Below are 22,159 nucleotides of genomic sequence, written 5' to 3' on the forward strand. Positions count from 1 at the left end.
ACCCTAATCAGGTTACCCATCTAATGCATATGGATCCGGTAAATCTAAATTTTGCCGGTAAAATGTCCGGCACCACCTTTTTCTAACGGAAACCCTGGTACGGCCCAGTACGTCACTGTCAAGGACTCCAGCTACCAAAGTCATAGACTGTTCCTTTTCCTACCGCACGGCAAGCGATACCGATGCACCAAATCAGGAACCAACAGGACCCTGAACAGATTCTACCCCCAAGTCATAAGACTGCCAAATATACTGAACAAAAATATAAAATGCAACAAGTTCAAAGATTTTACTGAGTTACAGTTCATATGAGGAAATCAGTCAATTTAAATAAATAAATTAGGCCCTAATCTAGGGATTTCACATGACTGGGAATAGAGAGATATGCATCCGTTGGTCACAGATACCTTTATAAAAAATAATAATAATAATTTTTTTTAAATGGGCCTCAGGATCTCGTCAAGGTATTTCTGTGCATTCAAATTGCCATCGACAAAATTAAATTGTGTTCGTTGTCCGTAGCTTATGCCTACCCATACCATAACCTCACCATGGGACACTATTCACAACTTTGCCATCAGCAAACCGCTCGCCCACACGACGCCATACACGTGGTCTGCGGTTGGGAGGCCGGTTGGATATACTGCCAAATTCTCTAAAATGACATTGGAGGCGGCTTATGGTAGATAAATTGACATGACATTCTCTGATGGACATTCCTGCAGTCAGCAGGCCAATTGCACGCTCCCTCAAACATTTAGACATCTGTGGCATTGTGCTGTGTGACAAAAGTGCACATTTTACAGTGGCCTTTTACTGTCCCCGGCACAAGGTGGATCTGTGTAATGATCATGCTGTTTAATCAGCTTCTTGACATGCCACACCTGTCAAGCGGATGGATTATCTTGGCAAAAGAGAAACGCTCACTAACAGGGATGTAAACAAATTTGTTTAGAGATAAGCTTTTTGTGTGTATGGAACATTTCTGGGATCTTTTATTTCAGCTCATGAAACATGGAACCAACACTTTACATGTTGCATTTATATTTTTGTTCAGTGTAGTAAGTCCGGGTAGCCTGGTTAACTATCGACATTGACCGTTATTGCACTAACTTTTTTGACTCACATGCTGCTGCTACTGTTTATCTATCCTGTTGCCTAGTCACTTTATTCCTAGTTATATGTACATATCTACCTCAATTACCTCGTACCCCTGCACAACTCAGTGCTGGTACCCTTTGTACAGTGCCTTGCAAAAGTATTAATCCCCTTTGCATTTTTCCTATTTTGTTGCATTACAACCATTAACTTAAATGGATTTTCATTTGGATTTCATGTAATGGACATACAAAATAATCCAAATTGGTGAAGTGAAAAAAATTACATGTTTCAAAAATTTTAAAAAGTGGTGCGTGCATATGTATTCACCCCCTTTGCTATGAAGCCCCTAAATAAGATCTGGTGCAACCAATTACCTTCAGAAGTCACATAATTAGTTAAATAAAGTCCACCTGTGTGCAATCTAAGTGTCACATGATCTGTCACATGATCTCAGTATATATATATATATATATACACACATATACACACCTGTTCCTCTCATCACCCCGAGAACACCAAGCATGGTGGTAGCAACATCATGCTGTGTGGATGTTTTTCCCATCGGCAGGGACTGGGAAACTGGTCAGAATTAAAGGAATGATGGATGGCGCTAAATACAGGGAAATTCTTGAGGGAAACCTGTTTCAGTCTTCCAGAGATTTGAGACTGGGATGGAGGTTCACCTTCCAGCAGGACAATGACCCTAAGCATACTGCTAAAAGCAACACTCGAGTGGTTTAAGGGGAAACACAATGTCTTGGAATTGCCTAGTCAAACCCCAAACCTCAATCCAATTGAGAATCTGTGGTATGACTTAAAGATTTCTGTACACCAGCGGAACCCATCCAACTTGAAGGAGCTGGAGCTGTTTTGCCTTGAAGAATGGGCAAAAATCCCAGTGGCTAGATGTGCCAAGCTTATAGAGACATACCCCAAGAGACTAATAGGCTGACCACACCGTGCGCGAGCGTTGCAAAATAAATTTTGAAATCTATGTTAATCAATTATTGCACCCACACTGCTCACGAGCATCTGCTTTGCCAAGGGCTAAAATAGAACTCCTTTCTATTTCTGACGCAGATCGCTCTGCAAGTCCTGCCTCTCCCATCTTCTCATTGGTTTATAGAAGCAGGTACCCACGTGCCATCTCCTCATTGGTTATACCCACGTGGGTGATTGAAAGACGAACTGTGTTGCCGGTCGGTGTAGTAATACTATGAAAGTTTAGATGCCAATCACCATATAAGTTCAAAGATGAAAAAGCATGGAAGGAGGAGAGATGACTAGAAACGATTCGGTTGACCATTTTATGTGTGGATTAATTGTCGGAGTAGAGGACCTTGTGCATTTCAGGTAAAATAACAACTCAATGTTTATATCCCAGGACAAATTAGCTAGCACTAGCAAGCTAGCTAAATAGGCCAAATTAGCTAGCAAGCGACTAACTAGCTAAATTGCCATACATGTTTAATGCTTTTCGACCTGTTCCCAAATTAATGTAATTGGTTCAGAGTTTGTTTTGATATTTTAACCTGCGTGTCGTGATCGCGTATGGTGTAGAGGGACAAAATAAATGTATGCACGATGGCGCACACGCGCAGCCGGTTTGGGTTCCGTGTTACAGTTGTAATTGCTGCAAAAGGTGGCTCTACAAAGTATCGACTTTGGAGGGGTGAATAGTTATGCACGCTCAATTTGTTTTTTTGGGGTCTTATTTCTTGTTTGTTTCGCAATAAATAAATAAAAATTGCATCTTCAAAGTGGTAGGCATGTTGTGTAAATCAAATGATACAAACCCCCCAAAAATCTATTTTAATTCCAGGTTATAATGCAACAAAATAGGAAAAATGCCAAGGGGGATGATTACTTTCACAAGCCACTGTATATAACCAAGTTATTATTATATGTTATTACTTTTCTATTATTTCTCAATTTTCTGTCTCTGCATTGTTGGGAAAGTAAGTAAGTAAGTATTTCACTAATAGTCTAAACCTTTGCTTTACAAAGCATGTGACAAATACATGTCGATTTGACGCACACACACACACACACGGAGCATTGTACCTTTTTATAATCTTTGATGAGGGCAGCAGCTTTGACAGCATTCTTCATGTTGAAACTGATGTCAACTTTGACCTCCGTGAGAGAGTCTGTCAGTTTGATTGGCACCTAAAGACCAGACAAGATCAGATTTGACCGGCATACAGACACCGATAATTCCCTGTCCAGAATTATGTTCACAACACACACACACAGCCTTAACAAGGCTTCCCTCCACAGACAAACACACACTACCCATACCGTGGCCTTGTCCAGCACTTTGACAGAATTCTCCTCCACCACTTTGTGTTTCCTCAGCGCCTCTTCTAACCTCCACAGAGGGAGGGTGTCTCCTTCCCTGAACTTCACAAACACCACCAGGTCAATGTCACTGCAACATCAACACAAATAATCACATTATATTCCTCCTTGGCGTAAGTTGGTGATAATAAAGGTTATGAATACTTTTTCAGTAAGGAAAGGACTTGAAATTCAACGACAGGTTACCTGGTGGGTAGATAGAGACCCGTGCTGAAACTTCCAAATACTTGAACCTGCAAAGCAAGTTCACACCATGAGTAATGAGATTGCATATAAAACTCCATGACAACAACGATAAGCTATAAAATTATCATATCGGTATGCATGCTAATAAGAATTACTACACCATTTAAAATTCAATAAATAACTAGACAAGGAAGTCAATGGCTTTACATCTCCGACTACAGTGAAGGTGATTGACTTACGTCAGCAGTGGGCCAAAGGTCCTTAATGACCCTCTCTATCCTCTCCACCACCTCCCTCCTCATCTTCTCCTCCTCCGGCCGCGGAGACATGTAGGCATAGAAGTCCTGGATTTCCTCATGGAGCCTGCAGAATCAGAGACGCACACCGTGGTTAGAATGTTGTGTTCTAGAACACGTTTGAAATACTTCAATAGTAATGCAGTCAGGGGTTCCCTGGTAGATTTGACACTCGAAACATGGATTAATTAAATGTCTTTATATCAAGTCTCGAGCTTATTGACAAACAAGTAGTCTAAATACCTATTACATTTAATATTTTCTGTTATAGCAAACTAATCACATAGCACTACAGTGTGTAGACCAGAAGTGGCCTTCAGTCTGCCAGTGTACTATATAGCCTGTGATTACTGAGCAGGGAGTTACTATAAATACACTAGTGGGTAAGTATGCAAATATACTAAAGAGCAGCAGTGTGTATTCCCAGGAGGACATGACATGTGCCAGCCCAGCCAGCTGCTTTTCAATATGTCATTCAGAGGGTAATAAAGTGCTTTAGAATAACCCTCAATGGCGTACGGGACAAGGCTATCTGCTGCATCACACTAGGCTTTAAATACAGTAGAGGAGGAGAAACGGTTCAAATGAATGTTTCTGCATGTACAGGTCTCAGTGCAGTGGTGGCTTTAACTGAAAACTCATAATATAGGCCCTCGGCCATTGTGATAGTTTTGGGTATAGGCCCCATTTCTGATTCTGAAACTATATAGTATAGCTATGAAATATCTGTAATTCATGGAGGCCAAACTATTATAAAATCTTACATTGAAAATGTAGGAATACACACCTTACACTGACTAACACAGGTACCATCATCTTCTCAGTATGTCAAGTAAGAAGGGGTGTGTGGACCAGATGAGGCATTGGAATGTAGCAGAGCTGGTCTAGCCTTGTGTGGCGCCAGTTCAGATCTACCTGGTCAGGTTCTGAAGAAGAAAACTAATGAGAGGATAACGCCGTAGACCCCTACTCTTTCAACTCACATGAGCCCAAATGTGTCTATGCACTAGCCTTTTGATAAGACTGCTCATATTCTAACTAACTGCTGCTGAATAGAAATATGAAGTTCAGGGAAAGTCATCTTTATCAATGATGAGCTAGAAAATACATTGCCTGGCTACCCACACTCTTTGCTCCAGCCAAACACTATGCCACACCCACAGACTTTAGTTTATTCTCGAAAGAAAGAACAGTGGAAGAATTTAGTTTGCCGTCTTTACCTGGCCGGCTCCCCTCTCTTCACTGGGATTCTCTAACTCTGACCCTATTACGGGGGCTAAGACACTGGCTTGCTAGTGCTCTCCCATGCTCTCCTAGGAGTGGTGTATAACGTCTAGCCAGGCTTTTTTCACTATACTCAACTTGAGTGGGTTGAGTCAATTACATTATCTTCCTGTCCAGACTTGGGTGGTGTTATATCCTGCCACTGTCTCCCAACCCCCCGTCTCAGTCCCCAGTATCTACAGTGCCTTCGGAAAGTATTCAGACCCCTTGACTTTTTCCATTGTTAGGTTACAGCCTTATTCTAAAATGTATTAAAATTGTTTTTCCCCCCCTCAATCTACACACAATAGCCAATAATGACAAACCAAAAAGGTTTGTTTTTTTATTTTATTATTATTTTTAAATTAAAACTAGAAATCTCACATTTACATAAGTATTCAGACCCTTTACTCAGTAATTTGTTGAAGCACCTTTGGCAGCAATTACAGCCTTGAGTCTTCTTGGGTATGACGCTACACGCTTGGCACACCTGTATTTGGGGAGTTTCTCGGTGCCTTTTGCCAAACTTTAGGTGCCTTTTGCCAAACTCCAAGTGGGCTGTCATGCACCTTTTACAGAGGAGTGGCATCCGTCTGGCCAATACCATAAAGGTCTGATTGGGGGAGTGCTGCAGAGATGGTTGTCCTTCTGGAAGGTTCTCCCATCTCCACAGAGGAAATCTAGCTATGTCAGAGTGACCATCAGGTTCTTGGTCAGGGCCCTTCTCCCCCGGTTTCTCAGTTTGGCCAGGTGGTCAGTTCCAAGAAGAGTCTTGGTGGTTCCAAACTTCTTGCATTTAAGAATGATGGAGGCCACTGTGTTCTTGAAGATCTTCAATGCAGCATAATTTTTTTGGTGCCTTTCCCCAGATCTGTGCCTCGACACAATCCTGTCTTGGAGCTCTACGGACAATTCCTTCAACCTCATGACTTGTTTTTTTCCCTCTGACATGCACGGTCAACTGTTGGACCTTATATAAACAGGTGTGTGCCTTTGCAATCATGTCCAATCAATTGAATTTACCACGGGTGGACTCCAAGTTGTAGAAAAATCTGAAGGATGATCAATCAAAACAGGATGCACCTGAGCTCAATTTCGAGTCTCATAGCAAAGGGTCTTGCAATTTGCCCCCAAAAAATCTAACAACCTGTTTTCACTTTGTCATCAATGGGTATTGTGTGTAGATTGATGAGGATTTTTTATTTAATACATTTTAGAATAAGGCTGTAATGTAACAAAAATGTGGGAAGAGTCAAGGGGTCTAAATACTTTCCAAAGGCACTTTATGCTGCAATAGCATCTCTCTCTCTCTCAGGACCTGAGCACTAGGACCATGCCTAAGGACCACCTGGCTTTGCAACTCCTTGCTGTCCCAGTCCACCTAGTCGTGCTGCTGATCCTGTTTCTGCTGTTCTGCCTTTGGCTATGGAACCCTGACCTGTTCACTGGACCTGCTACCTTATCCCAGACCTGCTGTCTCAACCTCTGAATGCTCTGCTATGAAAAGCCAACTGACATTTACTCCTGAGGTGCTGACCTGTTGCACCCTCTATAACCACTTATTATTATTTGACCCTGCTGGTCATCTATGATGAACGATCCAGCCTTAATGGCCATTTACACAATCTCCACCGGCACAGCCAGAAGAGGACTGGCCACCCCTCAGAGCCTGGTTCCTCTCTAGGTTTCTGCCTTTCTTGGGAGTTTTTCCTAGCCACTGTGCTAGTACATCTGCATTGCTTGCTCTTCGGGGTTTTAGCCTGGTATTCTGTATGAGCACGTTGTGACGTCTGCTAAATAAATGCTTCATGAATAAATGTTATTGGCTTCATGAATAAATGTTATTGATTGACTGATTTAGTTTGAGCAGAGAGGAAGGGTCGTCACTAGTTACCACAGCCAAAAACTAATAAACCCTGCCTATGTATACCATTTATATTCTTTAAAACCTAACCACAATGCTAACCTTAAATTAAGACCAAAAAGCAAATTTGTGCTCACATACATTTTTACGATATAGCCACATTGGCTAGAATGGTCCCATCTGATATTTCCTCCTCAGAACTGCCTTACATTTTTTAAAGACATTTATTTTCATCGTTAGAGCGGCCACTAGGGTATCTGGTCAATATGATGGATCACCTGTGGTTTGAGAGGTCACTCAGGCTAGGAAAAAAAGACAATGTAGGAGGATCCTTCTGTATGAGAAATCATCTCATGTTGATCAATTTATCAGGTACAAATCCTTGCCAACACACAAAAGTCCCTCCCTGTGCTCTGTAATAAATCGTCAGCCAGACAGTTCAAACATGACAAGTTAGAGCAGTTATGCTGCCCCAGGCATCCTTCCTTACCCCAAAATCCCTACAGCGTAGTTCCTGGTTTTTGTTAGTAAAACGTTTACTGTTGACAGGAGAACAAGAGGAGACAATAGGACGAGGTGGATAATTTTATAATAAGGCCGTTTAATCACATGTAAAGATATCTTAGTAAAATCTTGCAGCAAGGCTCTTTCTGTCTGATTCCTATTGAATCGTCCGGGAAAGAGGCCAGTTTCCAGAATTGTACAGTACTACATAGACAACAAGCAAAGTAGGTAGATCTGCGAGTCCGGCCTTCCGATTGGTCGATCTGGGTCTTGGGTAGTCCTGATCAGGCCTGGTGTCCACGTTCCATTGGTTCCTGAGAGTTCTTTGTCCTGAGGTCCAACCATGGGTTGGGTGTGTCTGTGTGATTGTCATGGGGGAGGGGAGTTGTGGGTGTCGTGTATATGTCCAATGTGTCCAGCATATGTCCAAGAGAAAGAGGGGGTGTGTATGTTTTGTCAACTATAGCTAATGTTGAGAAGTTGTTAAAACAAGTTACCAATATCTAATACAATTTCTTACAAATCCCCCTCTTCACGTCTCACAAGAGACGTGACATAAAAGTATATAAAAAAGACAAAACTGAAGGATAAAATTTGTCAGAAGACAAATTTTTAATTCCCTCTCTTCACGTCTCAGAAGAGACGTGACATAAAAGTATAAAAAGACAAAGCTAAGGGATAAAATTTGTCAGAAGACAAATTTTTTAATTCCCTCTCTTCACGTCTCACAAGAGACGTGACATAAAAGTATCTTAGTCCTCAAATATATAGACAGGTCCAGCTTCCCCATCCTCAAGCAATGGGAACATTTGGGCCCTTTCCTGATTAGGGTCTATGGCGGCAGTTATAACACGGCTAGCAAGCGTGCGCGCACATGGAATGCAACAGCATCCACAAAGTACAAGAATGGCCGCAAAAACAGAAATTGATACTAGGATGGAGGAAACCAGCGTCTTATATTTACCAAAAGCATCCATCCATGAGTCCCACATAGTAGTGTCCACTCCAGAATGCTGCTTCATCTTACCATTAAGGGTACGAAGTCCCTCCAATGCTACAGTCAGACTCCCATCCGTAGCTGTGTTATTGGGAATGAAAGTACAACACTGTTCACCAAACATTGCACAGACCCCCCCCGTTCAGCCAATAACATATCAACCGCGATTCTATTTTGAAATGCCATCAGGGACGTAGCTGCCAATTGTCCATGGACCGCCTCGAAGCCTTGTTGAGTCCAATTGCCCAGTTTCTGGACATTAAAATGAATGTAGTTAATTCTGTCCACATTTTTATTAACTGTACACCACCAACAAAATGATGATTCAAACCCAGCTGTCACTTGGTCCACCAGTTTATATTCATCTGGCACCCCCTAGGGACACCAATAGCATCAATGTAAGTTGAGTCGTAACTGAGCAAGGACCAAAAAGGAGACCACTCCAATAACTACACCTGGAGTGGCCAACCACACATTAGTAAACCAAAAAACGAGAATATGTTAAACCCTCCGGTCCATCCCTCTATACAACCTGTACCAGGTGGGCTCGTCGCCACCCGGGAACTTCAAACCTTCACAACAGGGAGGACAAACATCACTTTTTATTCATTCAACAACATCATCTACAGCAAACCAAGGGTCCTCCTCTGTCAGCCCACTCTCCTGCGGAAGCTCGTTTTCGTATCAGCCTCTCCAACTGGAGCATCAAGCAGCGGCATCATACCAGAGGCCCCTTACACATCTGTAACAAACTTCTTCAAACAAGGTACGATACAGGCTACACAGAAATGAAAAACAACAACTAGTGTCAGAAATCCAGTAATCATCATTGCAGTGTACTTACCAAAACAACCACCCAGCCAGGGGAACAGTCCACTCTCCTCCACACCTGCAAGACCCTTCATCTCCACTGATAACCTTGCCAACCCACTCAGAGCTTTTGAAATGCTCCCATCCGGACTAGTATTGTTAGGAACAAACGTGCAACACTGTTCTACAATCTTTTTACATACACCTCCCTGGTTGGCCAGACTTATGTCCAGTGTTAGTCTATTGTGTCTACTGGTTTGTGAGGTAGCATCCAATTGTTCAGCCATCCCTGTAAGTCCTGTGTGGGTGTGTTTCACAAATCATCATTAATTATAGTAGATATAATTGATCCAGACCTTTTGTTTTAGCATCAACAATAGCTGGGCCAATGATGGGCATCAGATGCCACAGGCCATCATTCCTGTTTAATGTCTGGAATTCGTGGGGGACCCCTATTGGGACCCCAACAGGTTGGTGTGCATGTTATCTGTACCCTCGGACCAAGGAGCGTCACGTTTCTGCCGTCTCCTGGGTTGGTCCCAAGCCTCTGTGTCCTGTGTAGCTCCCAGAAGTTGATTAGCTATAATAATAGGCAATGGTGGTATCAGACTGGCCAAAACACATGAGCAACGACAATTTCCTTTCAAAAATGGGGTCAACCGCCTGGCAGGTCCACACATCCACCATACATCAGCAACACCTCTAGTTCCTAGTGGTATTAGTGATGCAGGTAGTAGCAGGGAGCCTTCCATAGTCTATACCTCTACCTGTACCAGTGATACAGCTGTTATATCCCCCATATGCCTTAACTCCCCACGGTACCTTCTGGGGAGGGACCACTGGGAACACAAGACTCAGAGTTTTACACAGGGTTGAATTTGGCTTGAACTTTTCCAATATGCACATCCAACCTTCCTCATTACTTAGGACAAATGGGTGAGCAGCCAGAATAGGTCTGGCATGTCCACATACGACACAGTCCTTTCTATTAAGTGTTTTGTAGGCCAACCACATATTCTCCCTTTCCTCATAACCAGTTTCAGTCCCCAAATGTTCACTATCTGAGATGTCTTTTATATTTATTATCTGTACCAGATTGGAGAGCTTAGGTGATGGCGTGGGACTTGGTCTTGAAGTGGTGGAGGAGGCCGGCTGAACCCTGGTCCGTTGGAACTGGTGGTGGTTCTGGCAGCACTGCGATGGTAACATCCCCATCGTATCCTGATCAGACAGCTCAGGACTACAAGCAGTCCTGTAAAACCCCACCCTCTCCCAGAGAACACATCATCAGCCAGAGATCAAGCAACACTTTCACTTCTATGAACGTACACAGGGTTGAGAGGTCAGGGTCAGGGATTCTTCATTAAGGAGTTGATCCCCGAGCTCTATTAGCAACGGTTCTTCTCCTTAACTCTGTGATCATTCGGCAGTGTCAGTGTGTCTCACCCTCCAAGTGCGATATGCCCCCAGGTCGAGTGATTCACCTTCTCCCTTAATTCACCTGCAATGCATAAACTCTTGGACATACAGGTTTGGTTAACTAGAAATGTTTAATTTTAAATACGTTTATTATCCAATAGGCCCCATCCTTTCCTAGACCACAATGTACCCTCCTTCGTTTGATACCTGGCTCTGGCCAGGTATCAACCTTACCTAATCTAAATAATGACTTAGTACATCATATTATAAGAATGTCCCTTTTATTCCCCGCATATCCAATTCTCCCTTGGGCGTACATTCATATCTATTCTTTTCCAATTCTCTGTCAAGTGACTTATCTACTTTGAAATGTATCTGTGCTGCTTATATATGTTAACCCTTTTCTCTCCTATCTTATTTCACAGCCTACCTTGCTCATTTCCTGGTCCACCCTCCCTAACCTGCTCTCAAACCTTCAAGGTCTCAACAGTGCGGGGTAGACCCATCTGTCTGCCTTTTTCTATGTGTTCCTTTACAATATTAACTAAGTGTCTCACTGTTTTGACTTTATCTGCATGGATTTAAAAATAACAACAGGTCTTATAGTGTCAATCTTTAAAGTCCTAACATAACCTTAATTAACCTATCTCTATCTTCTAATGGCCAATACAAATGCTTACCTTATGGTCAAGAGTTATAAACTCTATTATAATCAATTTACCTCAAAACTAGTATCCCAAATGACACAATCTCATTATTCTCACTACATTTCCCCGCGAGTGATCAAGTCGCCGGAAAATGCAATGGAAACAGAAAACAGGTCAAAATGTTACACCTACATTCGTGTTCCATATCTAGACATACCAAAAGAACCCTTTATCTTCTCAAAGTCCCTTGCCTAAATAAAACTCAGAAAGTAAAACTCCTATTCCCATATGAGTGTATTCTTTTAAGATATCTTATCTCTGGGTACACGGAAACCCTTAACCTTAATGTTTACTCCAAAAAACAAAATTATGTCACCAGCATTCAACCAGGCCCCCCCCGTCGGCTGGGAGACCATTGGGTGCTGCAATACTGCCATCTTCTGTCCATTCTCTGCACAGCTCTCCACCCACTCTTATTCAACCTTCTCAATTTGAGCAATGTTAGTTCCTTATTTTAACTATTGTTTTCCAAATTTTTAATTTTTTTTAATCTATTATTATCTAGTTAGACTAGAGTGTCCGTGACATACATCCATGGGGATCCGGTTATAGTTATTCTATTAACCATGTGAAAGTGCCCAGGGACACCCCAAATATCAGTATGAATATCACAAATAAGGGGCCAGATATCCCTAGCCTTGCCCAGGGAGGGAGAAATATCCCTCTAACTGGGCGAGGTTCCTTTATCAGGGGAGGCGGAGTTTGATTCCGCATCACCTGAGTCAGAAATGTCTTCATTTGGAATCGAATTTAAGCTGTTTAAATCAGCTCTGACTTCTGTCAGTGTTCTAGAAGGGATTGGGGCTGGAGTGCAATGTGTGAGGTGGTGCCAAGGTGCGCCTGATTTACCTTTGACCTGGACTGAGTGTGAAGTAACCTCCCTCACTTCGTACAGTCCAGTCCACCTGGGTTCTAGCCACTTTCTCTTGTGGACATTAACCCCACCCAGTCACCAATTTTCCCTCAGTGGTGCCGGATCTCCCGTCAGCTTCCCTGTTGGACCTTGTGAATCTGTGTGAAGAGAGCTGCAGAAAGTTCCGTCAATTATCAGACATTACAATTTGTTGTACATCAAGGGCGGGCATATGACCTCCCTTCCTTGGTGGACCAAGCATGACTCCTCCAGCCATTGTCTCATGAGGAGAGAGATGGGTGCCTGCACCTGGAGAGGCTCTCATGGCCAGCAACGCCAGGGGCAGGACTTCAACCCAAATCAACTTCAAACCTGCACATACATTTGATTGGCGCGTTCCACGAGACTTATGAGATTGTGGCCTGTACACTAACCCCATCATTAAACAACAATCAGTTGACATTTACACATCCGACCCTATTGGTACATGGAGCGTTTGTCATTAAACAATACACATGAGTTCGGTTTGCAGCCACTTAATGACCTATTTTGCATCCTCCCTTGCTGTTGGTATTGCCTCAACCCATTTAGAGAACCTGTCTACCATAACTAACAGGTACCTTTTTCCATTTGTCACATTGTCTTTCCCCATATCTGTGTGTGTTGGTGAGTGGTTCGTTCCCCAGGTCAGGTCTCCGTTTCAGTTCCTGTGCAGCTCTTTCTGCACAGGAGTGGGGTAGACCTTCAGCATTGAGTGCGTCTGCCATGTTTTTGTCAGTGTTGACAAATGTGATGTGATTGTGTGCATTTATTCTGGATTTTCGTTTTCCTTTCAGCGCTGAACGTGAATTCTTTGCTCATCAGATATGCTGCAACCCCATAGTGGGTGTGGATTTCCAATGGATGGCACATTATCATGTGGGCTGTTTTTCCAATAGCTTTTGCCACTGCAGCCACATACCTGGAGCATGTGGTTTGCCCTTCTTCAATGTGGTCCAGTTTGGAGGAGTGATACCTCAACACTCTACTCTCCCCCTCTAGGTTCTGGAAAAGGATGGATGATGTAAATCCTTCTTTTTCAGAAACATCCAGATGGAACTTGTTTTTTTTTAGTCAGGTGCTGTTAGGGCTACTGCCACTTAGAGATCTGTTTTCAAGAGTGCAAAAGCCTTTGATGCTTCAGTAGTCCAGGTCAATGATGAGTGTAGGTTAGTGGTGAGCAGCTTCAGGGCCATGGGGCATATTCGTCAGCCATGCCCTGAAAAGGGGGAGGTGATTGCTGATTCGGGTCTGGATTGGGGTGATTGTATGCGGGTTGAAGGGCCGCACATGGTTGATACATCATTGGCCTGACTCCCCCTTGGTCTAGGGCCGTATCCTCGTCCCCCTTTGGCCAGAAACTGGCTTTGGGCCGGGGTTATTGGGTGCGGACACTGTCGCACCATATGCCCAGCTTGTTTACAATTATGACAGCTTCCATAAGATCCAGAGTACCTCTGGGGCTGTCCCCATGTGGGTGAATAGTTTGATTGTGGTAGTGGGTAGTAGGGTTGTAGTGGTGGTTCCGACGAAGGGTATGGCTGAAGCGGGTAGGCATACGGCAGTTGGAATGGCTGCTCCTGGGGTGGGTGTATAGGTGGTCCCTGCTGGGTGAAGATGGGTAGTTGTTGTTGCTGTATCATTCGGGAAACAGTTTTTTCAATGATTTGTGAGATTTCTTGTTGGTCTTCAGCCACCATCTGTTTCTTGGGTTTCTCTCCTTTCTGGGCCTCTTTCAATTGTAGTTTCAAAAGTTGTACCTGTAGGGACTGGATTTGTGTTTCAGCCCCTCCCTTATCCTTATTGTATTGGGTAATGTGGTGATGCACATGGGAGTTGAACTGAGCCTGGGGAATTGCCATTAACCCCACAGTGCCCCTGAGATGGGTTGGGGCCGATGGGGCTGCTGTGGTGGTAGGTGGGGCGTCATTATTGTTGGGCCTGCCCTCTTTGGTGTCAGTTGGTGCTCCAGTGCCCACCCCCATCGTATCAGGTTTCCTGTAAGGGAGAGCTTTCCTAATTTCCTCAATCGCCCATAATCCTATTTTCATCTCAGCCTCTGCCTTGTTCCTGCCTTTTTAAATAAGTGACTCTTATTCTTATCAACTTCACATTCTATCCCTTGCTTCACTGCTTCCTCCAATTCTTTCTCCATAATGAGGAGTTGCCCTTTTGATGGGGCGACTCCACTAAGGAAACCTGCTTGAGTCCATCTCAGCCTCACTTCTTCCCAAATTCTTTTAACGGGTTTGTAGTGTAATTTCCCGCCTGCTCTGTCTTTCATTCTCTGATCTAAATATTCGTTGAATTTGTGTTTGGGGACGATAGTCGTGGTCATTTTGTCGTTAAGCTATGTCTGGGTCTATTATTATCTTTGTATACTTTAGCCCGTCACTGATCGAAACCAGCGATGTATTTTTCTTCCCCTAACCTCCCCCAGTCTCGTGTCCGACTCGCGTGGACAAAGGATTTTATTGCCGTGTATTCGATGAATTATTTTCGTTTTCCAACAATATTTCAGCTTTATCTCTTTGAAACAATATACGAATATATTCACGCGCTCCTGTTATAATTGGAATGACAGTTTTAGGTACTTATAATAAAAAATATTATTGCTTTTCGCTAATTTAATTAATTAAATACTTTGGCAAAATATTTCAGAAATTTCCTTTGGGGACAATATACTAGTAATTCACGCGCTTCTATAATAATTTTCAAATTGATTCTAACCCTTAGGGATTTATCAACAGTAGGAGAGGGAAAAATCCGGTCAACTCATCAGCAGAAAATAGTTGCTTCACAGCAATATATACACATCGACACGGCGGTCACTTTAGCACAGCCTCAACTTAGCATATGGCTAGTTAGTAGCAATTGGTCTCGTGGAACGTTCAATCCCCCACATTGCGACAACACAACTTACACATACAATTACAGCACAACTTACACATGCAATATCACATTAGATTCCTCACGTAACACCTAGCTAAGTATAGCTACTGCACGACTATTTGAATCGTATTATATTAATTATGGATTCTTCACGGTACCCCTATCTGATCGACTGTCAAATATGGCCCGACTGTGTGAATCGTTATATATTTTTATTTTTATTTTTTATGGGTCTTCACGGTAACACTTAGCTGATTTGCCAAATCTAACTACTGCCCGGCTATATGGATCCCATCTTTTAATTGTGGATTCTTCACGGTAACCCCTATCTGATCGACTGTCAAATATGGCCCGACTATGTGAATCGTTATAAAGCTTATCCTTCACTGTACACCTACTCGATCAGCATACCGCGTAGTGCCAGACTATGTGAATAAGTCTTTGACCTATTAATACTTAGATATCTGTACACAATGCCTTAAATTCTAAACTTTTCCACATAAATTTAGCAACAATTCACACTCACCACAGTACTCCTGATCATTGAATTTAGATATTGGCTATAATACAATATACAGATTTTGGTTAAACGGGCATCTGCTCACCTCTTTAGTTTCGAGCTCTCTGATCAGTTTCCTGTGTGGGTTGAATCGCGATTCTCCCTCGAAAAGGTCACCTCTCCTCTGGAATCTTTCTCCCTCTCGTCTCCTGTCCGATTAATTTTCTATTGGGCCAAATTCAAATATGAAACCATCCTCTGCTTACCAAGTCTGTTAGTAAAACGTTTACTGTTGACAGGAGAACAAGAGGAGACAATAGGACGAGGTGGATAATTTTATAATAAGGCCGTTTAATCACATGTAAAGATATCTTAGTAAAATCTTGCAGCAAGGCTCTTTCTGTCTGATTCCTATTGAATCGTCCGGGAAAGAGGCCAGTTTCCAGAATTGTACAGTACTACATAGACAACAAGCAAAGTAGGTAGATCTGCGAGTCCGGCCTTCCGATTGGTCGATCTGGGTCTTGGGTAGTCCTGATCAGGCCTGGTGTCCACGTTCCATTGGTTCCTGAGAGTTCTTTGTCCTGAGGTCCAACCATGGGTTGGGTGTGTCTGTGTGATTGTCATGGGGGAGGGGAGTTGTGGGTGTCGTGTATATGTCCAATGTGTCCAGCATATGTCCAAGAGAAAGAGGGGGTGTGTATGTTTTGTCAACTATAGCTAATGTTGAGAAGTTGTTAAAACAAGTTACCAATATCTAATACAATTTCTTACATTTTCCAAGGCGTGTCCGTGTAACCAACTCTACTGCATCCAGTTTCGTGCACCGTAGAGTTGCAGCTAATACTCAATAAACTGCGGTTAAAACCGAAAGTGCTCGCTCGGTTGTCTCCCCTCCGTCTGTTCCCAAATTCGTATTCTCTCTCTCTTCCTCTCCAGCTACCGAATGCAGTGCCACCCACAATCCCGGCACCACTACTGCTCTTCCCCGTAGGATGCTGGTTGATATTTTCTTCCAATAAATCGGATAGCTGTTCTATTTTATTATCGCCTTTCTGATTAATCGTCCCTTGCATTCTCGCCTCACTGCTGCTCGTGCCACCGTCGGGTACTCCGTCCTGAATCACGTTTCCCGTGCCCCCGTTCACCGATACAGTTGTACCAGGACTAGTCTTGGTGGTGGGCGTATTCGAGGTAGCAGAGCAGTGGTTCTTATGATTATTCAAACTCAAATTGCGCAGAACATGAGTCGTTATCCAAATCTTCAACCACGCGCTGCTGACAGTGCTGAGCTATTGGGTTGGGAACCAGGAGAATATTGGATCCACGCACCCGTGCACGGCACGCTCGCTAGGTTTGCGTGACTGGCACTGTCACGATAGAGGTAGCTACACGGAGCTGCTAACGACAGAGGAGAATTGACAAGTTCTGCGTACAGTATATGCAAATCCAATCATGTAGATGTAACAACAGTCTGTATTAACACGACACCAAATTAAACTGTGGAAATACAGACGTCGAGTATTTCTTAAGAACAAAACGTGACAAACTAGTTTTCTTCAGACACTCCATCAATGGCGGAACTGAAAGTATTGCTCAAACCAAATATGATGGATATACTGACAAGATACATGTCTCTTTGCCCTAACAATGGGAGTAGATTTCCACAAAGAGGAACGGAGGGATGTCTAGCTCCCGCCTATTTGTAGGATTGGTGGATATGTCATTATTCTTATCCTTTTTTGAAACCGCCTGTATTCAATGGAGAGAGACGCTATGCTACTAGCATCATGCCATGAATATCCATAGCCATCTCGAGACAACTCCGATATTGTTTTTTCTCAAAGTTGCCAGGATGTCACGTGTCCAACCTATATCAGTCCACTAACAACTTTAAGCATTACGAAAATAAATTCGATTAAATAATCCTCACGTAGCCAATAAGACATACATTTTTTATTGACCAAATTCGAAACTCCCATTCATGGCCTCCATACAAAAAATCATTGCGGGAAAAACAACTACCTGCTGGAGGGTGGCAGACTTTCCGCCAAGTTGGGCTTTTCAATTCAATTTCAATTTAAGGGCTTTATTGGCATGGGAAACGTATGTTTTCATAGCCAAAGCAAGTGAAATAGATAAACAAAAGTGAAATAAACAATAAAACATGTACAGTAAACATTACACTTACAAAAGTTCCAAAATAATAAAGACATAAAATGTCATTATGTGTATATATACAGTGTTGTAAGGATGTGCAAATAGTTAAAGTACGAAAGGGAAAATAAATAAACATAAATATAGGTTGTATTTACAATGGTGTTTGTTCTTCACTGGTTGCCCTTTTCTTGTGGCAACAGGTCAAAAATCTTGCTGCTGTGATTGCACACTGTGGTATTTCACCCAATAGATATGGGAGTTGTAAGAAATTGTAATAGATACTGGAAACTTGTAATAACAACTTCTCAACATAAGCTATCTTTTATACAAAATGCACACACCCCCTCTTTCCCTTGGACATATGCTGGTCTCATTAGACACCAACCACCGACACACACAACTCCCCTCCCCCATGACAACCACAGACACACACAACTCAAGGTTGGAGCACAAGACAAAGAATTATCTCAAGAACCAATGGAACGTTGATACCAGGCCTGATCAGGACTACCCACGACCCAGATCGACCAATCAGAAGGCCAGACTACAAGATCAACCTACTTTGCTTGTTGCCTATATAATCTGTATGAACTGTTTAGAGCGGCCTCTTTCCCGACGATTCCATACGAGTCAGACAGAAGGGGCCGTGCTGCACGATATACTAAGATATTTTTACATGTGATTAAACGGCCTTATTATACAAATATCCACCTCGTCCTATGTCTCCACTTGATCTCCTGTCTCCAGTAAACGTTTTATCAACAAAACTTGGTAAGCAGAGGATGGTTTTAGACACCTTTGAATTCGGTCCATAGAAAATTGATCAGACAGGAGACGTGTGGGAGAAAGATTCCAGAAGGAGAGGTGACCTGTCCGAAGGAGATATCGCGATTCAACTCACCCAGGAAACTGATCAAAGAGCTCGAAAATATAAGGTAAGCAGATGCCTGTTTAATCAAAATCTGTATATTGTATTATAGCCAATATCTAAATTGTGATCAGGATTACTGGGGTGAGTGTGAATTGTTGTTAAATTTATGTGGAATTGTTTAGAATCTAAGGCATTGTGTAAAGATATCTAAGTATTAATAGGTCAAAGACTTGTTCACATAGTCTGGCACTAGTAGATATGCTGATCTATTAGGTGTACAGTGAGGAATAAGCTTTATAAGGACTCATATAGACGGGCCATAGGTGAAAGTTGACAGTCTAGGGGTTACTGTGAGGAGTCCACAAAATAAAAATAAAAAAGGGGATTCACACAGTCGGGCCATAGCTGACAGTCGATTAGCTAGGGGTTACCGTGAAGAATCCATAATTAAGAGATGAGATCCAGATAGCCGGGCAATAGTTGGATTGGCAAATCAACTAGGTGTTACCGTGAGGACCCATAAAAAAATATATATAAAAATTAAAATACGGTTCATATAGTCGGGCAATAGCTATTTAGCTAGGTGTTACCGTGAGGAATCTAATGTGATATTGTATGTTCAAGTTGTGTTGGCGCAATGTGGGTGATTGAACGTTCCACGAGACCGATTGCTACTAATTAGCCATATGCTAAGTTGAGGCTGTGTTTAAAGTGACCGCCGAGTCAGAATGTGTGAGCTGCTGTGAAGCAGCTATTATGTGCTGATAAGTTGACCTGATTTTTCCCTCTCGTGCTGTTGGTAAATCCTTAAGGGTTAGAATTAATTTGACAATTATTTTAGAAGCGCTAGAATATACTAGTATATTGTACCAAAAGGACAGTTCTGAAATATTTTGCCAAAGTATTTAATTAATTGAATAAGCGAAAAGCAATAATAATTTTTGAATATAAGTACCTAAAATTGTCATTCCAATTATATCAGGAGCGCGTGAATATATTAATATATTGTTCCAAAAGGATATAGCTGAAATATTGTTGGAAAACGGAAAATAATTCATCGAATACACGGTAATAAAATTCTTTGTGCACGCGGGTCGGACACGAGATTGGTCGGTGTTAGAGCCAAGGATACTTCGCTGGTTTCGATCAGTGACGGGCTAAAGTATACAAAGATATTAATAGACCCAGACATAGCTTAACGACAAAATGACCACGACCATCGTCCCCAAACACAAATTCAATGAATACTTAGATCAGAGAATGAAAGACAGAGCAGGGGGGAGATTACAATATAAAGCCATTAAAAGGGTCTGGGAAGAAGTGAGGCTAAAATGGACGCAGGCAGGTTACCTTAGTGGGGCGACCCCATCAAAAGGGCAACTCCTCACTATGGAGAAAGAATTAGAGGAAGTAGTGAAGGAAGGGATAGAAAGTGAAATTGAAAGGAATAAGAACCACTTATTCACAAAGGAAGGTACAAAACATAGGGAGAAAGCAGAGGCAGAACTAAAAATAGGCATGTGGGCGATTGAAGAAATCAGGAGAGCACTCCCTTACAGGAAACCTGACATGATGGGGGTGGTCACTGGAGCCCCATCTGACACCAGAGAGGGCAGGCCCAACAATAATGACGCCCCACCTACCACCACAGCAGCCCCATCGGCCCCCACCCATCTATACCCAGAACTGCCACAGGGAGAGAAAATAACACCACCTCCCTATTTTCAAAATCCATTCACCCACCTCCCTCAAAACCCTTTTTTGACCCCTGCTGTGGTACAGGCACCGGTGTTTGTGGTGCATGAAGGACACCTAAAAGGAAGCATGACTTTGGGGATCCAAGAAGGGCAACTCGTGTGTGAAGAGAGGCCTGATCATCGAGACAGGGAGGAAAGGGATAGAGCATACACACAGGGACGTGGGGGGGGTTCGAACTCCGCCTCACTACAGGGACACGGTGGGTCTCTACCAACCTAACCACAAGGACGGGGTGGTGGGTCTCAACCAGGCCCTTTGAAGAGAGAAGACAGAGAGCTGATTCAGTTTTCTTCCACTCCAAACCCAGACTGGTTCAGAAACAGAACACGGGGGGATAGTCAAATAGTCTCTGAAGGGTCATGGTCGTCACCAGGACAATGTTCCTCTGGGGCCTCATTAAGAAGGAACCACAGCAAGGACGATGAAGGTGAGAACAGAACAGGACAAGATGAAGAGGAGGTGGAGCGAGACCTCAGGGAGTCAGTGGCACTGGCCAGATCTATGATAGAAGATGTTGAACGTGGAGAGGGCTCGTACCATATAAAAGGGGTAATGATGGGGAAGGTGACGGATTTGGTCGAACCTATTAGACAGTCCGTACGTCTCAGGGAACAGAACAGCAGGGGTGTCTCGTCCAGGGCAGACTGGGATCCCCAACATGGAGGACGAGGAGGGTTGGAGATGCAGATGCCGTTGAGGCCCACTCCGGACGGAGGGCATGAAGAATACCAACCCTGGAAAATAACAGACCTTACCACTTTGATGGAACAATTACCCAGCCTGCATGGGGGTGCCTCTGCATGGCTCCTTCAACTGCAAACACTAACGTCAGGTCTACGGCTCTGTCTAGGTGACATGAGGGCCCTTCTGGCTAGAGCAACAGACCATACCACCATGAGTGCTCTGATAAGAGATGCAGATCTTGCCACAGCCCCGGCTGCACTGGCCCAGGAAGACTTCCGAGCGGAATTGTGGGCAGTGTTGAGAAGGGCATATCCCACAGAACGAAACCATGCAACCCTTTCATCATTCACCATCAATACAGGGGAACAACCGGCAGCCTACCTCGACAGAGCAAAAACCACATGGAGAACTGTCCACGAAGAACCATATGACCACACTGCCACCACGGTCAGCATGTGGAAGGAGATGGTGGTGAGCGGAGCTCCAAACGAGGTCTGTACTAAACTCAGGGGCACTGTGGGGTTAATGGCACTTCCCCAGGCTCAGTTCAACTCCCATGTGCATCACCACATCACCCAATACAACAAGGATAAGGGAGGGGCTGAAACACAAGTCCAGTCCCTACAGGTACAACTTTTGAAACTGCAATTGAAAGAGGCTCAGAAGGGGGAGAAACCCAAGAAACAGATGGTGGCTGAAGACCAACAAGAAATCTCACAAATTATTGAAAAAACTGTTTCCCAAATGATACAGCAACAACAACTACCCATCTTCACCCAGCAGAGACCACCTATACACCCACCCCAGGAGCAGCCATTCCAACTGCCGTATGCCTACCCGCTTCAGCCATACCCTTCGTCGGAACCACCACTACAACCCTACTACCCACTACCAC

At 43.4% G+C, this 22,159-nt stretch overlaps 1 protein-coding gene across 1 annotated transcript in view; it reads right to left on the minus strand.

The window, feature by feature from the left end:
* LOC120065875 (terminal nucleotidyltransferase 4B-like) overlaps window positions 1–21,594 on the minus strand; it is a 28,465-nt gene extending 6,871 nt beyond the window's left edge. Inside the window, exons 1-7 of the mRNA XM_039016920.1 lie at window positions 21,466–21,594; window positions 21,182–21,314; window positions 7,562–7,610; window positions 3,888–4,011; window positions 3,649–3,695; window positions 3,403–3,532; window positions 3,166–3,270 (exon numbers count right to left, since the gene is read on the minus strand). Of these exons, the coding sequence (XP_038872848.1) occupies window positions 3,166–3,270; window positions 3,403–3,532; window positions 3,649–3,695; window positions 3,888–4,011; window positions 7,562–7,610; window positions 21,182–21,314; window positions 21,466–21,594 (717 nt within the window). The remainder of the gene's footprint in view (window positions 1–3,165; window positions 3,271–3,402; window positions 3,533–3,648; window positions 3,696–3,887; window positions 4,012–7,561; window positions 7,611–21,181; window positions 21,315–21,465) is intronic.
* Between the last annotated feature and the right edge of the window lie 565 nt (window positions 21,595–22,159).

Source organism: Salvelinus namaycush, chromosome 21 (assembly GCF_016432855.1).
Source record: "Salvelinus namaycush isolate Seneca chromosome 21, SaNama_1.0, whole genome shotgun sequence".
In the NCBI taxonomy this organism is placed as follows: Eukaryota; Metazoa; Chordata; class Actinopteri; order Salmoniformes; family Salmonidae; genus Salvelinus; species Salvelinus namaycush.